At 50.3% G+C, this 18,488-nt stretch overlaps 1 protein-coding gene across 1 annotated transcript in view; it reads right to left on the bottom strand.

The window, feature by feature from the left end:
* Positions 1-18,488, bottom strand: part of DNM2 (dynamin 2) — an 84,489-nt gene that overhangs the window by 10,012 nt on the left and 55,989 nt on the right. The window contains 7 exon segments of the mRNA XM_079114686.1: positions 3,622-3,735; positions 7,652-7,663; positions 8,595-8,646; positions 11,690-11,760; positions 14,141-14,227; positions 16,504-16,642; positions 17,211-17,278. Coding sequence (XP_078970812.1) covers positions 3,622-3,735; positions 7,652-7,663; positions 8,595-8,646; positions 11,690-11,760; positions 14,141-14,227; positions 16,504-16,642; positions 17,211-17,278 — 543 coding nt within the window.

Here is an 18,488-nt window from a genome sequence, read left to right as displayed (position 1 = left end):
TATCATGTCATAAGGCAGGAAGCTTCCAGTCAACCAGCCAGGCCAAGTAACTGAGTCACAAGCCATCTCGGCTCCTAGCGAGACACCACATCTGGAACTGTTTATAGTGTGATTCCGCCCAGAACTTGGTGGCTGCCTTCCTGAAACTGCCGGCACATGCGCATACACAATCACGCGCGTACACACACACACACACACACACACACACACACACAGAACACAGACACACAGGAGCGCTTGAGCCCCTCCCCCACCCCAGGAGACCTCCTTCTGCGCACAGGCCACCGACCCAAACCCTCCCTCCCGCCATCCTCCTCCCCCACCCCCCCTTCGGATTTCCTGAAAACCCACAACTTTCTCCAGATGTGAGCCGGCTGCAGCTTTGCCACGTCAGAAGACACGACAGAGCAGACTGTCGCGGGAGGACAGTGGCTTTCTCGCCTGTTCAGAGGAGCTGGGGCATGGCCTGGCAGGGTGGCCCTGCCATCGCTGTGCTGGGGGCCCGAGGGATGGACAGCCAGCTCCGCCATCCCAGTGTTCAGACTACCTGTTCAGGAGACTCTGAATGTGTACAGTAGTCTGCACATTGGTTAGGCTGGGCTTGGGCAAGCAGCTCTTCAGGATGGCCCCCGCCAACCCCCTAAACTTGGTGCCACCCCCAGAGTGAGGCAGACCTGAAGGTAAGTGTTATCTTCCAAAGTCCTGCTGCGCACTGGGTTGGAGACTTAACTGAAGATTCTGGAGCAAAGAAGGAGGACTTGGGTGGGAGAAGAGGTGCCGGATAAAGGCCAAGGGAGCGCTGGGGTTGGGGTCTCTAGCTGAACTCTTCCCCCTCCCTATCTGCAGTTAATGTCTCCTTGCTAATGTCTGAAATAAAGGAATCTTGACATCTTGCCTCTCACCAAATCTTTTCTACGAAGGTGGCCTGGCCTTTGGGGGTGACTGCTATGTGTATGACGTTGAGGGTCCCTGCTTGGATCCTAACTTGGGCAGTGGCGCATGGGGAGGGGGCAGTTATTTTGCGCCTGCCCCTTCTGATCTTAGCCTGCTTTGTGTCTGGAGCACACACAGGGCCCCTTTCACGGGTCTGGCTGGTTCTCATTACCACCGGCGTCCGACCCTCCTCCCAACCCTGCTCCTGCCTCCAGCTTGGGGCCTCAAGGGAGGGTAGGGGGCTCCTTCTTAAAATGCACCCCAATGAGGGAAAATCAAAGGGCACTTCCTCAAGGAAAAGAAGAGACGCTCTTAAAATTGAACTTGCAGGGCTGTCATACAGTGGCCTGCAGGGTCCAGGTTTCGGTCCAGCCGAAGCTCTGCAGCACCCTGCCCAAGGCCTGGCCTTTCTTCTACAGAACCCCCCACAGAAGATCCCCACACTCCTGAAACAACAAAAGGCAGGGGGCCAGTCCCGAGTTTTCTTTTTTCTGTTGTGCAGTGCCAGAGATGGGGATCCAATGCCTTGCCATCTTGGGTGCTTCTGTCTGGTTCTGCCCTAGGGAACCAAACACCCTGGACAGCAGACATTCCACAAAGCAGACCGAGTTTCAGACTGGTGGCAGAAAGAGGAGGGGGGCGGAGGGGGAAAGGGCTGTCGCCACTCCCTCACCCCGGCCATTTTGAGGAGTGATGGATCCCATGGCTGCTGCAGCTGCTGCTTCTTCTTTTTTTTTTTTTTTTTGGGGGGGGGGGCAGTATTGGGGATCAAACCCAGGGGCACTTTACTGAGCGACATCCCTGACTCCCACAGCCCCAGAGAAAGCAGGCCACAGTCTTGACTTTATAGATGGAGAGACAAGACATAAAGGTGAGGACACCTGCCCATGATCCTGGTAAAACACTAGGCATCAAGCTCTAGTCATCATACTCAGAAACCACAGACACCCATTTTCTTCTCTGAATGGTAGAACTGTTAGCTGGGTGCCCAGTTTCCACACAGAGTGGCCCTGTGACCATATGGCTGCTCAGAGGCCCATAAATGGAGGCAGCATTCCCTAATCTGGCCCCTTTCTTTCCCTTTTCCTTTTTTTTTTTTTTTTCCTGGTATGTGGGATTAAACCCAGGGGTGCTTAACTATGAGCCACATCACAAAGCTTTTATTTTTTGAGACAGGAGTCTTGCTAAGTTGCTCAGGGCCTCACTAAGTTGCTGAGGCTGGCTTTGAGCTTGCAATCCTCCTGCCTCAGCCTCCTGAGCCACTGAGATTACAGGTGTGCATCACTGTACCCAATTCTTTTTTTATTTTACTTATTTATTTTTATGTGGTGCTGAGGATTGAACCTAGTGTCTCACACGTCGGGCAAGCACTCTACCATTGAGCCACAACCCCAGACCCTGTACCCGATTCTTCTTTTCCCTTCTTGGGGCTGCTGGAAGCCACGTGGTGATGGGCATGGGGGCAGCCATCTTGGAAAGCAAGGAGGAGCCATGTGTTAAGGTGGTGATGGAGAAGGCAGAGCCCAAGCCCTGAACAGTCTGGCAGCAGGGACACGCCAAGTTCACAGACACATACACAAGAAACAGATTTCTGAATTTCTACATGCCTTCACTGGGGACTTCTGCTGCAGACCCAAATTGATAACCCACTTAATGTAATCTCAGCTGAGTTTATGGAGAGAAACATTGCACCCTTGTGCTTGGCCCTAGTGGCCATCACTGTGAAGAAGTGGCTTCATGGTCTGGCAACTCAGTGGTAGCATGCCCTCCTAGCACACGTGAGGCCCTCGGTTTGAGCCTCAGCACCACATAAAAATAAAATACAGGTATTGTGTTCACCTACAACTAAAAATATATATTTAAAAACAAGAAGAAGAAGTGGCTTCACTCCCAAGCTGCGAAGCTGTGGTTGTCATTACACTGACCGATCAAGAAATGGGTCTGTCAGAAGGGGAAGGTGGGCCAGCACAGAGGAGAAGTGGCCTGGGTTGCCAGTGCCCAGCTGAAGTGCCCAGAGAGTATCCACTGGCCCGGGGCTGTGCTGGGGCAGTTTCAGGCTGAATGGATGAGCCCCTTGCTAGAACTCCGCCCAATATTGCTCCCATAGTCCCCAGAGGCCTCTGTGGCTCCTTCTCACACGAATGTGGATAATGTTCAAAAGACACTCATCGTGGGTATGCACTGCACAGGGGACAGGGACCATTCTACCTCACTTCACAGGTAAGGAAGCTGAGGCCCAGAGGGCCTGGCCAAATCCATGAGCGACAAAACCCACATTCCAGCAGCCTGGCTGTGCACTGGGGTTCCTGACCCTTCGCTGGGACCCCTCTCTTGACAGTGAGGCCCCCTTCATTATGGTGCTGTGGCCTAAGGTCCATTTCCAACCTGATGGCAGCTCTTCACCTTGTATGCCCCTTTCCCCCTATGGGAACTGACGCCATCAGGACCCCACAGGGACAGAGGGGCTGGGTTATGATTAGAAGTGCCCAGCATACCAAATCTGTCTTCTAGTCCCAGTTGCTGAGCTCCTGCAACAGAGTGGCACTCAAGAGAACCTTTCCAAATGACCAAGTGAATGAGCACATACACCCAAGCACAGACAGATGGATGGATGCCGCCTAGAGGGACATGTGTGGGGCACACCTGCCCATTCTCACTGTCACCCAGCCCTTGACACCAGCCACTCACCTCCTCATCTTTGTACCAGGACAGTGACTCAGCTGTTAGCACAAACCAGTACTCCTTGGAGCCACCCTTCATCAGGCTGATGTTGTTGATGGTCAGCCAGCCCCTGCGGATCACCTGGGGGGGAGGACATGGCTTAGCAGGGGACAGTGCTCCACCACCCTGGCTACCCCCCAGCACAGCAGCCAGCACCCTCATCCCACAGCAAGGCAAGAAGCTGGGAACCATGGCAGAGACACCTCTAGCCCTAAGCCAGGAACCCAACTCCATCTCGCCCCAAGCACTCCCAGTTGGAAACCAGGCAGGGTGCCCAGGCAGGTGGGCAGACAGATAGACAAACAGCAACTCACTGGCTCAAGGCTGATGAGACCAGGACCCTGTGAGCCCCTCTGTGTGTGGGGTTAATCTAGTTAACCCAAGAGGCATAATGCATGCCCACCAGGTGGAAAGAAGTCTGGGCTTGTGTTCAGGGCAGGGGCACGTGGAAGGTGACATGTTCTTTGGGTGAGATAAGGTAACCAAGGGTCCCCTCGGTGCCACCCCCAAAACCTTCTGGCAGGCTGCTGCTGGAGAACTAAAGGAGTTGCCCACATCATGAAATGGCTCTTACTCACTTTCCTTTTGGGGTCAACCAGCAAACACTCCACATGTACAGCCTGACTGCTGCCCTCAATATTGGTTTATCTGTGCCCAGGTCACTAGGATTGGGGGGACATTTCTACCTAGAGGCCTGGGGACAAAGGCTGGAGCACAGAGGAACCTCCTCAGGGACCCTAAAAGGGCCATCATGGGTGAGGATCATGCTCCAGCATGGCTTAAGCCCATAAATTGCAGTTTTCTCTGCATGGCACCTCAGGGTTCTGGGCTGGGAAACCCCACAGATGGGGCTTGTCTGGCTGTAGCTGTCTTCCAAGTGCAGGGAAGAACCCAGGCCTGCATAGAGACTTACCTGATGGCTAAACGCGAGCAGCCCAGGGGGCTGGTCACATTCTTATGCTCCCATGATCCCTGGGACATGGAGGTAGGTACATGTGGACCAGAGCCCCCCTCCACTGAACTGGGAACCCCGGGGCAGTGAAAGCACATAGAGGCACAGACAGGGCTGCCTGGGGCCAAGACAGCAACAGACAGGCCAAGCTCTAGAGGGTGAGCTGCACATGGCCATGAACAGCCGGGAAGAGCTGATATTGGGTCCTCCAAGGGCAGCACTAGGCAGGAGAACCTGAGAAGGGGTCTCTAGGGAGAGTCTGGGGCCTCAATGCCTTCTTGGCAGCAGCTCTCAGAATGGGTTTCACTGTACCAATCAGATCTCCCCCTAGGCTATCAATTTTAACAGGGTCACCAGCCCATGGTTCCTGCCTATCCATGGTGATTGTTATGTTGGCTTCAAGCTGCAGAAGGCCAGAAAGACAGAATGGCCATTGATAGCCCCAGGGACCCTGTGGCCATGCTGAAGTCCCTGTCCAGGCTGGGGACAGCATAAGCTGCCACCTGGCACCCTTGTAAGGTCAAGGGCATAGACTTATCCTCACTGGGATGTATGAGAGAGATCTCAGGACCACTGCAGCCATCCGGAAAAGAGGGCAGCAGCCCAAACAGGTAATGGTACTATCCCTGACAAGATGGTGAACCAACTCATCCTAATTTTCCAGGATGTCCTGATATAAGCCCTAAAAGCTAAGTGTCCTGGAATGCCCTCAATCCCAGACACACTGGGATAGTTGCTGTGTTGTTAGCAAAGCTCGTCTCTAGACAGACCAAGGCCAAGGTCAACTTGTGCAGGACCCCAGAAAGGGGACACATGTTCTAACAATATGGCCCAGACCTGATGGCCTTCTATGGCCTGTTCTATTCCTTCATCCACCCCATGGCAGGTTAGAGGGGTTGCTTACCCAGTTTTAGCCCAGGGCCTGCACAGATTAAGAGCATAGTAGGCCTAGTTCAGTCATGGAACGGAACAGGGACTAGGCTGTCACTGCTCCCCCAAAGAAGAAATCTCACATGGTGTGATCTCTGTTCTTCTAGGAGAGAGCTGTGCTCCAACCATCCCTCTGTGGCCTGGTCTGCCTGCTTCTACCGAGGCTAGGGGAGGGCCACAGACCTTCCAGAGCACACCCTGGGAAAGACATACCGAGGCCCTGGAGCAGGAGGCTGGAGCGTAGGCAAAAGCCCTGAGGCACCTCCCCTTCAAGCCATCTAGAGAACTACCTGCATGAGAGCTTGAATGGTCAGAGGACTAAATCCCCCACTAGTGAACTGTGAGCAGTGGGCAAATTCATACAGTGATCCCAAAGAAAGGGGAGACCCAAGGGGCCCATCCCCAGGGGACCTGGCTTACAAGATAGGGTTGGGGGGTAGTACAGGGCGGGGAGACAGGAGAGACAGGTAGGGCTCCTGAGGTCCGGGGTGAACAAATGACAGGCAGGTAGGTGCAGGGAGGGAAGTAGGGCCAGCCAGAGGCAGCAGGCAAGCAGCAGTGCAGCTGGGGTCAGTGGGCAGGCTAGGCCAGCCTTCTCTGAGTCAGGGTCCCAGGCAGGGATGAAAACCATGGCTGGGACACCCAGAGGCCACAGCCATACTCAAGGCTTTTATGGCCAGGGTTATGGAATCTGAGAGGAAAATAATGACTAAATACCTGGGGTGTGGGGAGGAGAGAAGCAGGCATGTGCCTGAACTGTTTGGAGAGGACCATTTCAAGTTCAAAGGAACTTGGTGAGGGGAGGAGGGTCATGTGTGGAGAGCGGGAACCAAAGGCCTAAGGCAAATCTCTTCACCACTACACCCTCCCCACGGGTCAGGCTTTCGCTTTGGCTCTATCCTTCATCTTCCAGGAACCCAGGCACATCAAAGCCCTGAGACAGCACTGTCTCAGCTACTGACCCTGGGGTAAGTGGGGCCTGCCCAGTTCTTAGAGGTTGGCAGTTCTCAGAGAAAGTCCTGGAGAAGGGGACCTCTTGAGGACTGGAGATCAGGCTGTGCTCTCTGAGGTGCAACCTGGGGCTTAGGCCAGCTGCCCGCAGTGAGTGCCCTGAACTGGACACAGCTCTCAGATGCAAGGGCCTCTTCCCACTCCCGGGCTGGGCTGGGCCAGTCAAGGGTCTTGAGCAAGGGGAGGAGGTGTTATCTACAGAAGGGATGGCAAATACAATTCACCCTGCCCAGAATACTGTGGTGAGACTTCTGAGAATGGCAGGAATAGGTGCTAGGATCAATTATTGATACCTGTCCCAGGCAAAGGATAAGGAAAGGGCAAGTGGAACAGAACAGTTTCATCAATGGTCATATCTGCTATGGAGGCATGGAAGCTAGTGGCAGCAATACAGGATACAATCCTGAATGATTAGTCATGCCTGTCAGGGATATAAAAGCAGTATCACATGAAGAAATTTAAAAACCCTGATCAGTTAGTCATATCAGTCATAGAATGGGGAGTGGTGGCATATGTGTTAGAAGAGAATGTCAGGATGATGAGCAATGTCTGCCACCTGAGTACATGATGAAGGAAAGGCACAAGGGGAAGAGCTGGATTGATTAGCCATGCCTGCCATGGGTACAGGAGGGGAAATTTCTACATATGGAAAAACATGCTCTAGTCAGTGAGTATGTCTTCACTGAAGGCAGTAAGTAAGAGGAGTGGCAGCAGCAAGAACAAATTTCAGCAGGACTTGAGGAGAATCTTCCATAGCCAGGGAAGTGGGACAGAGGCAGGGGCAATATAGAAGCTGAATATTTGCCATCCCTGACCTATAGGACACCAGGTGAAACTGCCAGACACCAGGTGAACCTGCCAGGCATCAGCTGGAGGGACAGGCTTCTGACAAAGGGGGTGGTCAGGTTAGTGTTTGTGTGAGGGCAACTGACACCCAGTCCAATAACAACTTGATGCGGGGTTTCCAGGTTAGCTCTATTTTTAGTTTGTTTTTGTTTTTTTTTTTTTTTTGGTTATTTTTGGGGAAGGGAAGTTATGGGTTGGGCAGGGTCTCCACCCATACTAGATTCTCTATGTTTGCTACCACACTAAGAAGGTACTTACCAAGATCTCCCCCTTTGAGAATGCAAAGTTAGGGTAAATCAAGGAAGAGCAGGCAGAGGAAAGAGACGAAAGGGGACATGGGGAACGGAGGAAAAAGCAGGAAAAGCACAATAATGGGGAGAAGAGAGGGAGCAGGGAAAAAACAGCAAAAGAAAAAAATTACATGCTATTAATTATATTCATGGTGTTAATATTTAATTCATTATCATTTCTCAAAATGAAAAAGCAACAATGTACATATTACCTATGGCAAGCAGCAAAAAAAAAAAAAAAATAATAATAATAATCATGCAGAGGTTACATTCTTTTTTTCATCCGAACTATAATCGTGCAAGATAAACAGCAGAGTCCCCACCCCCACCCCCTCCCCAGCCTGATGTGGAAAGGCAGGGACAAATGGCAGAAACTTCAGAAAGACACTGTTTTCTTAAAAAAAAAAAGACATACCTAATATTGGCATTTATAAGCCATATTTTGCAAGGCCTCTAGCTGGAACAAGTTATTAAGGCTCAGGATCTGTCCAGGTGTGGGATTCAAACGACCCCAGACTTCCCTGAGCTGCCAGTGACAATATAGTCTCCATGGGTCTCACTTACAGGTCCCCAATACTTGTAGCAGGAGATGGGAAATTCAATTTGCTTACAGACACCTTGATGTGATGGTTGTGTCACCCCATCTTGGCTTAGATGTCAAACAGAACAGGACCTTCTAGTGTGAAATTTGCCTCTGTGGACCTACCAAGCATCAGCACTCAAGACTGTTTCTGGAAACACTGATATCTAAGTTAGACTTCAGAGGCTAACAGAGTGGATAGTCTGGTGTTTAGGGGTGGGGTCCTGGCAGGGCAGTTCATGTACCAAGTGCCACTGCTGAGTCTCGGTCATCCCTTGCGCCCTCCCCCACGCCCACAGGTGGAGTGGTGGCTGCAGCCTGGTGAAGCTACCTGGTTGGGGATGGCTCTCTTCTTGTTCAGCTGTGTGCTCCTCTGCTGGGCGCTGAAATCAAAGTACAGAGAAGGCATATGTGGATGAGATGCCAGGAGGAATAAGTAGCAAGAGGCCCCGGTGGCCCAGGTGGGGGTTATTTCCCGGGGGGCCAATTGACCAGCTATGGACAGAGGAAGAGAGATGCTCTCTGCATGCAGAGAGCTGCCAAAGAAAAACAGCTTGGGCCCACTGAACAAGAAAGCATATGTGGTTGAACTAAGGCTTCCAGACCCTAATCTCAGACACCCCAAAAATGTTATTTTCACAAGATTTTGGAGCTTCAAAGAGGGGATAGGAGAAGCTGGAGTGCCAGGTAGCTGGGAGGTAGGCAGGAGGTGACTCCAGGAGTACCACAGCACCAGGATGGTTGGGGGTCAGACACCTGAGGCTTCTTCCTGTTCTTTCTCTTCCCATCCCTGACACCAACCAGATTATAAGCTCTAACCACGAGGAAATCCAGCCCTGCAGGTCAGACTGTGGGATAGCTGCTGTCTATGAAAATGGCACTAGTCTGCCATGGCTCCTGACCCAAGTCAGAGGGCATTTAAGTTCAACAGGGAACCATTTACAAGGTTCCTAATCTGTCTACAGTCTCTGATCTCCTTTCTTTTTTCCTCCCTCTCCTGTTCCCTCCTACACTCCTTCTTTTTAATGGTACTAGGGACTGAACCCAGACTCTACCACTGGGCCACACTCCCAATCCCTATTTTTTTGAGGCAGTCTCCCTAAATAACCCAGGCTGGCCTCCCACTTGCGATCCTCTTGCCCCAGCCTCCGAAGCAGCTGGGGTTATAGGTGTGTGCCACCATGCTTGGCTTCTTTTCTTCTCTGTTCATCTTATTTCCTAGCTACTTCGTGTAGGTACAAATGAAGACCACTGTGTTTTATGTGTGTACCTACTCAACCCCCTTACTAGTTCTAATATATTTGCTATTGAAATAATCATACCACCACCTTCAAACAGCTTACATCTTCATCACATTTTCTTATCTCATTGCTTCAGCTGGAACTTTTCAAATAATATCAAAAAGCAAACCAGCTTAGTTTCATTCCTTCTGACTGCCTCTGGGGTTTTGTCTTACAGCTTCAGTTGGTCGATGGATAGGGCAGAATGAGTGTGTGTGTATAGAAAGCTTCTAGTTCTCAATCAGTAAAGGTTGGAATATTAAGAATGAAGACAGAATGTCATTGAACAATTTCCTAATATTCAATGAGATTACCATGGCCATTTACTCTGAGTTGTTTGTAACATTTGCAGGACATCTAAGCACAGGAAGAAGTGTGGCATCAACAGCATCTGAAGGAGGTGAGAACAAGCACAGCCACACTCACAGCAGGGTTGGGTGACAGGGAGGTCCCACTGCCTAAAGGCTTCCAACCTCCCTCAAACAGCAGCCCATGTGGTGGGCCCTCACCCTTGCTGGACTCAATCAGAGATTTATAGGTACCTGGGAGGGCATCCAAATTCCAAATTCTTCCCTGCAGCCTACTGGGTCCTCCTGGTGAGGGGTGTGGCCACCACCTCTTTTCATCTCCACCTTGCCTTGGTTGCTCCTGTTTCTTGGACTTCCTTCTCTGTCTCGATTCCCTGGAGTTCCCTGCATCTCACCTGCTGTCATGACTCCCTCAGGAACATCTCTCCAGTCCTCACGCCTTACTCTCCTTTCCTGCAGCCCCTTGCCTATTCTCCATTTCTAGCCTATTCTTTCTGTGATGACTTGATCAATAACTCCATCTCCCTAGCCTGTGAGTTCCAAAAGGGCAGGGGTTATAATTGCCTCATTCACTGACCTTATCCAAAGGCTCTGCACTGGCTCCATCTCTGAGACAGTGCTCCATTGCTATTCAGTGGACCTCTGGGATGTCCCCCCAGGCCTTAGGGCCACCCAGCCAAGGTGTCCCCATTCACACACCAGGGAAAAGGCACACAGCAGGCAATACCCACCCGGTGACCAGCTGCTCAGTATAGTAACAGCTGGGGTAAGTGGGAAGGCCCCGGAATCCAGAGGAAAGAGTGGAGTGGTCAAAGGAAAAACAGGAGAGATTGTGAGAAGGAACTGTGGATGAAGTGTGAGAAGCAGAGACATCAAAGTGAGGAAAACAGCAGCAAACCAAAGAGGGGGACCAGCGTTTTCCACCCATGCACACCTGGTGGCAGGGAGAACAGGGGTGGGAGAGGCTGTCTCAGGGCTGAATAGCTGTCTGTCTCAGGCTCTAAGAACTGCACCTGACTATAGCCCACAGGGCTCCCCAGCCCACCCCCCTCAGCTTGGGGAGGAGCCCTGATCATGCTCTCATTCATTCATTTATTCCACTCATCTACCACCTGCACAGCATAGAACAGACCCTGCATCAACTGTCCAGTGTATTGGTACAGTTTCTACCCAAAGACCTACGCTGCTCAAGTCTTAGCACCAGCAGGCCCTCTTTAAGGAAGCTCTAGGACTTCCAAGACCAGTCCCCAAGGACACCCTTGGGACTCCCAGGATCCTCACAGCCCCCTCCTGGCCCCGAACATCCTGTATGCATCCTGAACATCCCAAGACCATTACCATTTCTGTCTACAACTTTCCTAAAACAGAGCCCATCCCACATCTGGGTGCCATGAGGTTCTGGTTTTAAACCTCCAACATATGCCCAGAAGTCAGACACACCCCAAACAGCACATCTCAGAGACCCTCTGTAACTCAGAGCCTGTAGGAGGACCTGGTTACGAAAGGGCCAAGTTTAGAAAAAGCTACACACTGGTTCATGAGAGACACTGAAAGGTCCCAGAGGAGAGGAACACTGCAGTTGGCCAGCCCCACCCCTAACTGAGTCTGACCAAGGACTGTCTTTTTATTTTATAAACTAACTACTGGGATGCCCACAGAAAGCATGTTGGGTGGGGACACTGGGATAGGGGCCACAAACTCTCTAATGGCTCTGTGCCTCAATCAAGGACCCCTGACAGAGACCCTCTGGCGCCTGCCCTCTGAGGGAACTCCTCCCTTAGACACTGGGGGTAGGAACTGGGGCCACCCCACCAGATACTGTCCCCAAAAGTACATACTTGGCAAATCCAATGAAGTCTTCATGGTTCGTGTTGATGTAGGACTGCTCGATGTCTATCAGAAGAAGAATCTGGGGGAAAGTGGGGTTGCTGTGGGTATAAAGCCTGGCCAGGACAGGAGGGGCAGCAGCCAGAGCACTTTATGCACCCTGTCAGCAGTGGGCCCAGAACCACTTAGCCTCCCAGGCAAGAGCCAGGAGGAGTGGGGTTGGGGGCTCACAAGCACTCAGAGGGGACAGGGTAATTCCACAGTAGGGACCTCACCAGTAAGCAAGACTGGGCTAAACTGGGCAAGTAGGACATGCCTATAATCCCAGCAACTTGGGAGGCTGAGACAGGAGGATTGCAAGCTCAAAGTCAGCCTCAGCAATTTAGTGAGAACCTGCCTCAAAGGAAAAAAAAAAGAACTGGGGTTGTAGCTCGGTGGTAAAGTCCTCAGGGTTCTAACCATAGTACTGGGGGGAAAAAAAAAAAAGACTGAGCTAAAAGAGCACAGTGCCAGGCAGCCCAGGTAGACCACAAGAGCTAGAGGTTCAGTTCCAACTCTAAGTAGCCTCGTGACCCCGCATCTTTTATTACTAAGCTGTGGAATGTGATTAACAGGAGGCTCTACTGCACAGGGTTCAATCTTCTTTTTCCTTTGCAGTGCTAGTGACAGAACCCTTGGCCCTGCACATGCTCAGCATGCGCTCGACCACTCAGCTTTGCCTCAGCCATGTTTACAGTGCATCAAATCTTTAGCAACTGACACATTATAAACGCTACTTTCAAATTGAAGAGCTTACACACACACACACACACACACGCACACACACGTGTGTGGTATGTGCAAGTGTGCATATATTCTAAAACACCAAATGAATGAAAAAGCAGATGGGTAAAAAGGTAACAGTAGCTAATTCTAAGTAAATAGTATACAGGCTCTTGTTCTATTTTTTGAAATTTTCCCCTAACGAAATTAATTCCAAATAAAATGTTAAAACCAAAAAGAACGACAACAAAAACTGCAAAGATAACCTGGCCAAGTGAGAACATTAAAATGAGACACACAACACAGGCACCCCACACATATGTGCACATGTATACACATCCTGATGTGTACATCAGGAAGGATGCAGACTCAGACACAGAAGAGGTACCTGCAAACACACCATGCTGTGAAAATTCCCCCACATGCTTCTTATCCGATTGTGCCCAGCATGAAGGTGCTTGATGGGAAGCACAGGCTCAGGCAGTTCTTTGACCCAATTCCCATTAAGACCAGGCCAGACTGCTGGGGAGGAGGAGCTCTGGTGCCCCCAACCAGGCTCCCACTGATCCCTGGCCAGTCACTTTCCCTCACTGTGCCTCACAGTCCTCAAGGATAAATGGGACTTTGGGGTTGTTGGATACTGCCAAGAGGTGCTCTGTCCAAGGGAACTCCTGTGGGCTGGTTTTGTAAAGCCTGAATTATCATCCCAGAGCCCTTGGTCCAAGCCTGGCATTGTCAACTGTGGGGCACCAGGGGCTGTGTACATTTGCAAGGGACAGCAGCATTTCTGCCAACAATGACAAAATGAATTGGAATCTTCCAGACTTCTGATAAAATTTCCAGGCTCCAGAAGCTACGAGGCAATGAGGTGACAGTGGACTGGCTCACAGAGGAAACAAGTAGTCCAATAGAAACTAGGGGAGGCCCTGCAGGACAAATGAGCCAGTTTCTTCCCCAATGATGACAAGAACAGGGGGACTGATCTAAACAAAGCAAGATACAAGCAAATACAACACATATGCTCATTTGGTTCTGGACTGAACAGCTGCTACAAGACCACCAAGGACAACGACAGAAAAGTGACACAACCCACATGTGGAGCCATCTGAAGTTCTAATGACATCCCAGGGCTCAGCAGGTGACAGATGAGACTGCTACAGAGGATGGTGGCTAATGGGGGTATACTCCACTTTGCCCCATGGCACCCCAGCCACCCTCTGAGGGGCACGTGAATGACAGGTGCTGTGCTCTATCCACAGGGACTGCCACTCAGCATCAACAGCCACGAGCTCCCAACGTGCAGCAAGCACCACCATGAACCCCACGTGCATGGTGCTGGGCCAGGGAAGCCCAATCACCAGGACAGCTACCAAAGGAGCTCATATAAAACCCTGCAGGAACAGGGAGGAACTGGCAGGAGCTGGGGCCTAGGGGTGGAAGAGTCTCCCACAGAGGGGCACAAGGCTGGGAATGTGGGGGGAGGTGACAGAACCATAAGATATATTTGGGGGATTTTTTTTTTTTAATGTTGCTGGGAATCAAACGTACACTAGACAAGCATTCTACCAGTGAGCCACATCCTTAGCCCACCACACTAAATCTTGATTAGTGCTCTATGCATTTTTCAAAACTTATAGAACCTACACTCAAACTTGATGGCATAAAAATTATACCTGAAAAATAAGACAAACTGCCAATACCTGGTCCTTGGTTCTCCCCTCTCGTTCCCGGATGTAAGTGGTGACAATTCGTTCTGTCTCCTCTCGCAATCGTGGGTAAGAGCTGAGCTGGGGAACAAGCATAGGGCTCGAGTTGGTGGGGTCATAGTGGCCTGTCCAGGGAGAAGCACGAACCACACAAGTGGAAAATGCAAGGGGAGTGACATGGAGGGGCCAAGTCCCCACCCTGCTCCCATCTCACAGCAGCTCCAGCTGGGAGACAAGAACAGGATGGTGGGTAGGGGGCAGAGTGGAAAGAGAGAGGGTGCCCATGCATGCACCAGGAGCTGCTTTGCGAGCCAGAGATTGGTAGGTGAAAGGTGGCAGAGAAAGCAAATGGCCTGTGTTTGCCACCCAAGGTTCCAGCAGGCCCCTCCCGCTCAGTGCTAGGTGACAGAGACCGTGGAGGGCGCTTTCCAAGTTTGCGAGTATATAGCACTTCCTCTAGGATGATGTGTGCAGCATCTGGGCCATCCACTTCGGAGGGACCCCCTTGCCAGAAACCACTCCTGATTATTGCACTTTTTGGCACCTACTGGGTGAACACCCCGGTGCCCCTCACCTTTGTCTGTAGCAGTGACCGAACCAAACCACAATCGTGTGGGGGTTAAATCTTTCATGGTTTGGGCTAAATTCACAAGTTGGGGAAAACAGAGTGAGTGGTCAAATTACTCCTGAAAACTTCTCAAATGCCCTGCAACCTAAGAACCTATGGGCCTAACAAGTTGACAAATGTATTTCAGTGCTCTGGTGACAGCTGGGAAACTACCCTTTTCCAGGGGTCGCAGGGATAGGCATTGTAGAAACAATGCATCTGACGATGTCAAAGGCCTCCTCCAGTCGCCACTGTACCCGAATCTGCAAAGGTGGGATGTATGTGTGTGACCCAGCTACCACCACTGCCCATGCAAAGGTGAGATATCAATAGGTGACAACTGGTCCACAGAAGGGGATTCCTCCAAGGAAGAATTTTCCAGATGCTTGGGTTGAGACAAACAAATGTAAGGGATAAGATGGGGGACAAATGCAGAGATGATAAGAACAAAACCTGTTACCTTCTCAGCACACTTTTTAATGACTGTGGCCAGTTCTGAGACCACGAGATCAACACACTTCAAACTTGGCTCTTTGAGTTTTACAATCTGTTTTTTCACAATGGCTTCAAAGGCCATGTCGGGGGTGAAGAGCCCCGTCCTGGGTCATGCGGAGGGTGGGACGAAGTAGAAAGACACCCAGGGATAGTGCAGGCCACAAACAAGACAGGAGACAGAGAGAGAGAAGAAACGAGAATCAGCTGGTTAGTACGTGCATGGAGGGCCTGTGCCCACATTTGCCCCGGAAGCTGCTTCATATCACAGAGGCCTAGGGGGAGGGGAGGGCTGGTCTAGCATTAATTATGGAAGTGCTATGGGTCACCACAATCTATGTACAGCTATGATGTATGGAGGCCTTGAATGGTCACATTCATGACAAAGGGTTCTAGGATGACAATCCGCAACCCAAGCAGGTTTGTTTCCCCCTCTACCAGTTGAAGGAGCTTAAGAAGCAAATGGGGACTTATCCAGACTAAGAACAAAGGGCTCAAGCAGAAATTCCCTGCCAACCCAGAGCGCTGAGGACATCATGGTCGCACAAGCAGACTGCCCGCTGGGAAGCACTTGAGTGGCTTGGCCAAAGCGTGCTGCCCTGGGAAACAGGCCCTTCTGGGGAGCCCAGCACATCCTGCTGAGTGGAGGCAGCCGCCTGTGAAAAGTGGCACACAAGCACTTATGATCAGGTGGACTGAGGACAGGCTGGGTCGGGGGCAGGGGTGCATGACATGGGGTACAGGGGAGTTGGCATGGGGCACTTGGGAGATCAGGTGGCTTTGTCCACCTGGGCACTAAACACTTGTTATGTGGTTGGCATTTGGGTCTTTCCCAGCACCACGGGGACACAGAAGGGGTTGGCTTCAGAAAAGCCAGAGGACACTGGACACTTGTCAAGAAGGGGTGACAGTCAGGGAGATTTCAGGGGCTTGGCCTCCAGCAGCTGACGTGGGGTCCCTCTCTCTGCTTCCCAGAAGGCAGCAAAGCAACAGCCCAGTGAAGCCCCAATGCCACCAGCCACATGCTAGGCTTGGTATCAGGGTCCCAGGGAGGCCTGTTCACATGTCTGGCCAGTCTGGAGGCCTGACACCCCCCATTGGGCCCCGGCTGACATGGTCCCATCCCTTCCTCCGGACAGAGGTCAAGTTCTTTGAAATTTAGGTAACTTGGGGGATGACCAGCACTGGGGGCCTGATACCAAACTCCCATATCCCGGTTTCCACAAGGCCAGGAGTCACCCTGCCAAGAATCCAATACCTTACTGGTACACTGCCTAACTGTATTGATTAGCTCCTGGATAACCAGGTCGACACATTTCAGACAGGGCTCTTTCAGCTTGACGACCTGCTTTTTCACAATGGCCTCGAATGCCAAGTCCGGGGTGAAGAGCCCAGTCCTAAAACCATCCGTACCCGGGGGCAGGGGAGATAAGTCAGAAAGAAACAAAGCATGATCAGCAATTTCCTAAGTACTGGCCAGGTCCCCGAGAAGGAAGAAGGGTAATCAAATCTGGGGATCTGATGCCTGAGTCCACAGCGGGAAAAACCAGGGTGACCTGAGGACCCCATGGCAATAAAAGCTGGACAATTGGAAAGACCTTTGATGGAATAAGAAGGGGACCCAAGAGGCTCACGAGGGACCTATGATAAGGATTGCTAGATTTCTATGAACCTGAATCAGCTCTGCCTACCCTGCCCCAGGCAAATCTGTGGTAAGCTTTCTTAGTTTACCAGTGACTAAAGCTTATGCCAATGCAACCAGCTGTGTCTAACCCATGGACAGCCTGGTGGCCTGCAACAGATTCAGGAAGGAATGAAACATGCCCACCCTCAACGCCTTTGGAGACCCACAAGGACAGGCATAAAGCTCCTGCAAATCACCCACGAGCCTCACAATTGGGGTGCCCAGAGGTTTAGGGAGCCCAAATGGCTGGAGGTGTCACTATGAAGGGGAAGGGAACTTGCCTGACTCCGTGAATATTCTTAATGGCGTAGCTGATCTCTCGTCTTAAGTCTTTCTCATCAAACTCCATCTGTGAAGAGATAAGCCGAATACATGCAGGGAGGTTCCTGGGACACCCCATGAGAGGTGTGTATTTGGGGAAGGTGATCTCCAAGTGCAGTTGTATTCACAGGGCAGAATATTTAATTCAAGAATAAAAAGAAAAAAATTATAACCCAGTTTCAGTAAAGATGCTCTAAAACTAACTCTCACATGGTCTGTATAAAGCAATAATTCCCCCAAACATGCCTACTGTCACTCGCTAGTTCCAATACTCTAGGAATTATATTAAGGAATTAATAAAGACTTAGCATCATGCACAGAACTATTTGTAACTGCCAAAAATGTAAATACGACCTAAATATCCAAAAATGGGAGACAGATTAAGCGCAGGATTGTATGGCCATAAAACAGCATACTATTTTGCCACTAACAATTTGCTATATGTTGATAACTAGTTTGGGAAGATGCTTACTGCATGAAAAATGCAAGTCACAGAGACATAATTTTTTTTCCCCCCAGCTGTAAGCTGTTCTTTTTTTTTTTTTTATTGTAAACAAATGGGATACATGTTGTAATACATGTTGTTTCTCTGTTTGTACATGGAGTAAAGGCATACCATTTGTGTAATCTTTTTTTTTTTTTTTCCATTTGTGTAATCTTAAATTTACATAGGGTAATGTTGTTTGATTCATTCTGTTATTTTTTTCCCTTCCCCCCACCCCTCCCACCAAGAGACATAATTTGTTTTTTTATTACAAAATAGATATGTATACACAATTATGGATAAGGACATGCTGTGTTTGTGGCAGGCTTACCCATCTGCACAGAAATAATTCTGAAAAAAATGCCTAGCCAGATGTTAATAGGCCTTGTCTGTGGCTATTAAGATTATGGGTGTTTCTCTCTTTTTATTGAAAAGCATTTTACTGTTTTTTTGTAACAATGTTATATGCTCATTATAAAAAATGTAAAATGTCAAGCAAATCAGCAAAAAAGGAAGGGAAGGAGAGAGGAAGCGAGAGTCCCAAATCCCAAGCCCCAGAGTTGACATTTTCAAGAACATCCTGGCAGATCTGTTCACACAGACGTACTCCTAGACATATGTACACAATTTCATACAGAAGGATGTTACTATGTCATCTAAACACTACAATGTACCTGCAGGCTCCATAAGTGGTTCTACCTTTAACGACATGCTGGGGACATTTTTCTTTGTGGGTTTACCTCTGTCTTCTCTT

The sequence above is a fragment of the Sciurus vulgaris genome, assembly GCF_902686455.1.
Source record: "Sciurus vulgaris genome assembly, chromosome: 16".
In the NCBI taxonomy this organism is placed as follows: Eukaryota; Metazoa; Chordata; class Mammalia; order Rodentia; family Sciuridae; genus Sciurus; species Sciurus vulgaris.
The sequence above is the reverse complement of the archived record's forward strand: the minus strand, read 5'-3'. Positions and strand labels throughout refer to the sequence as shown.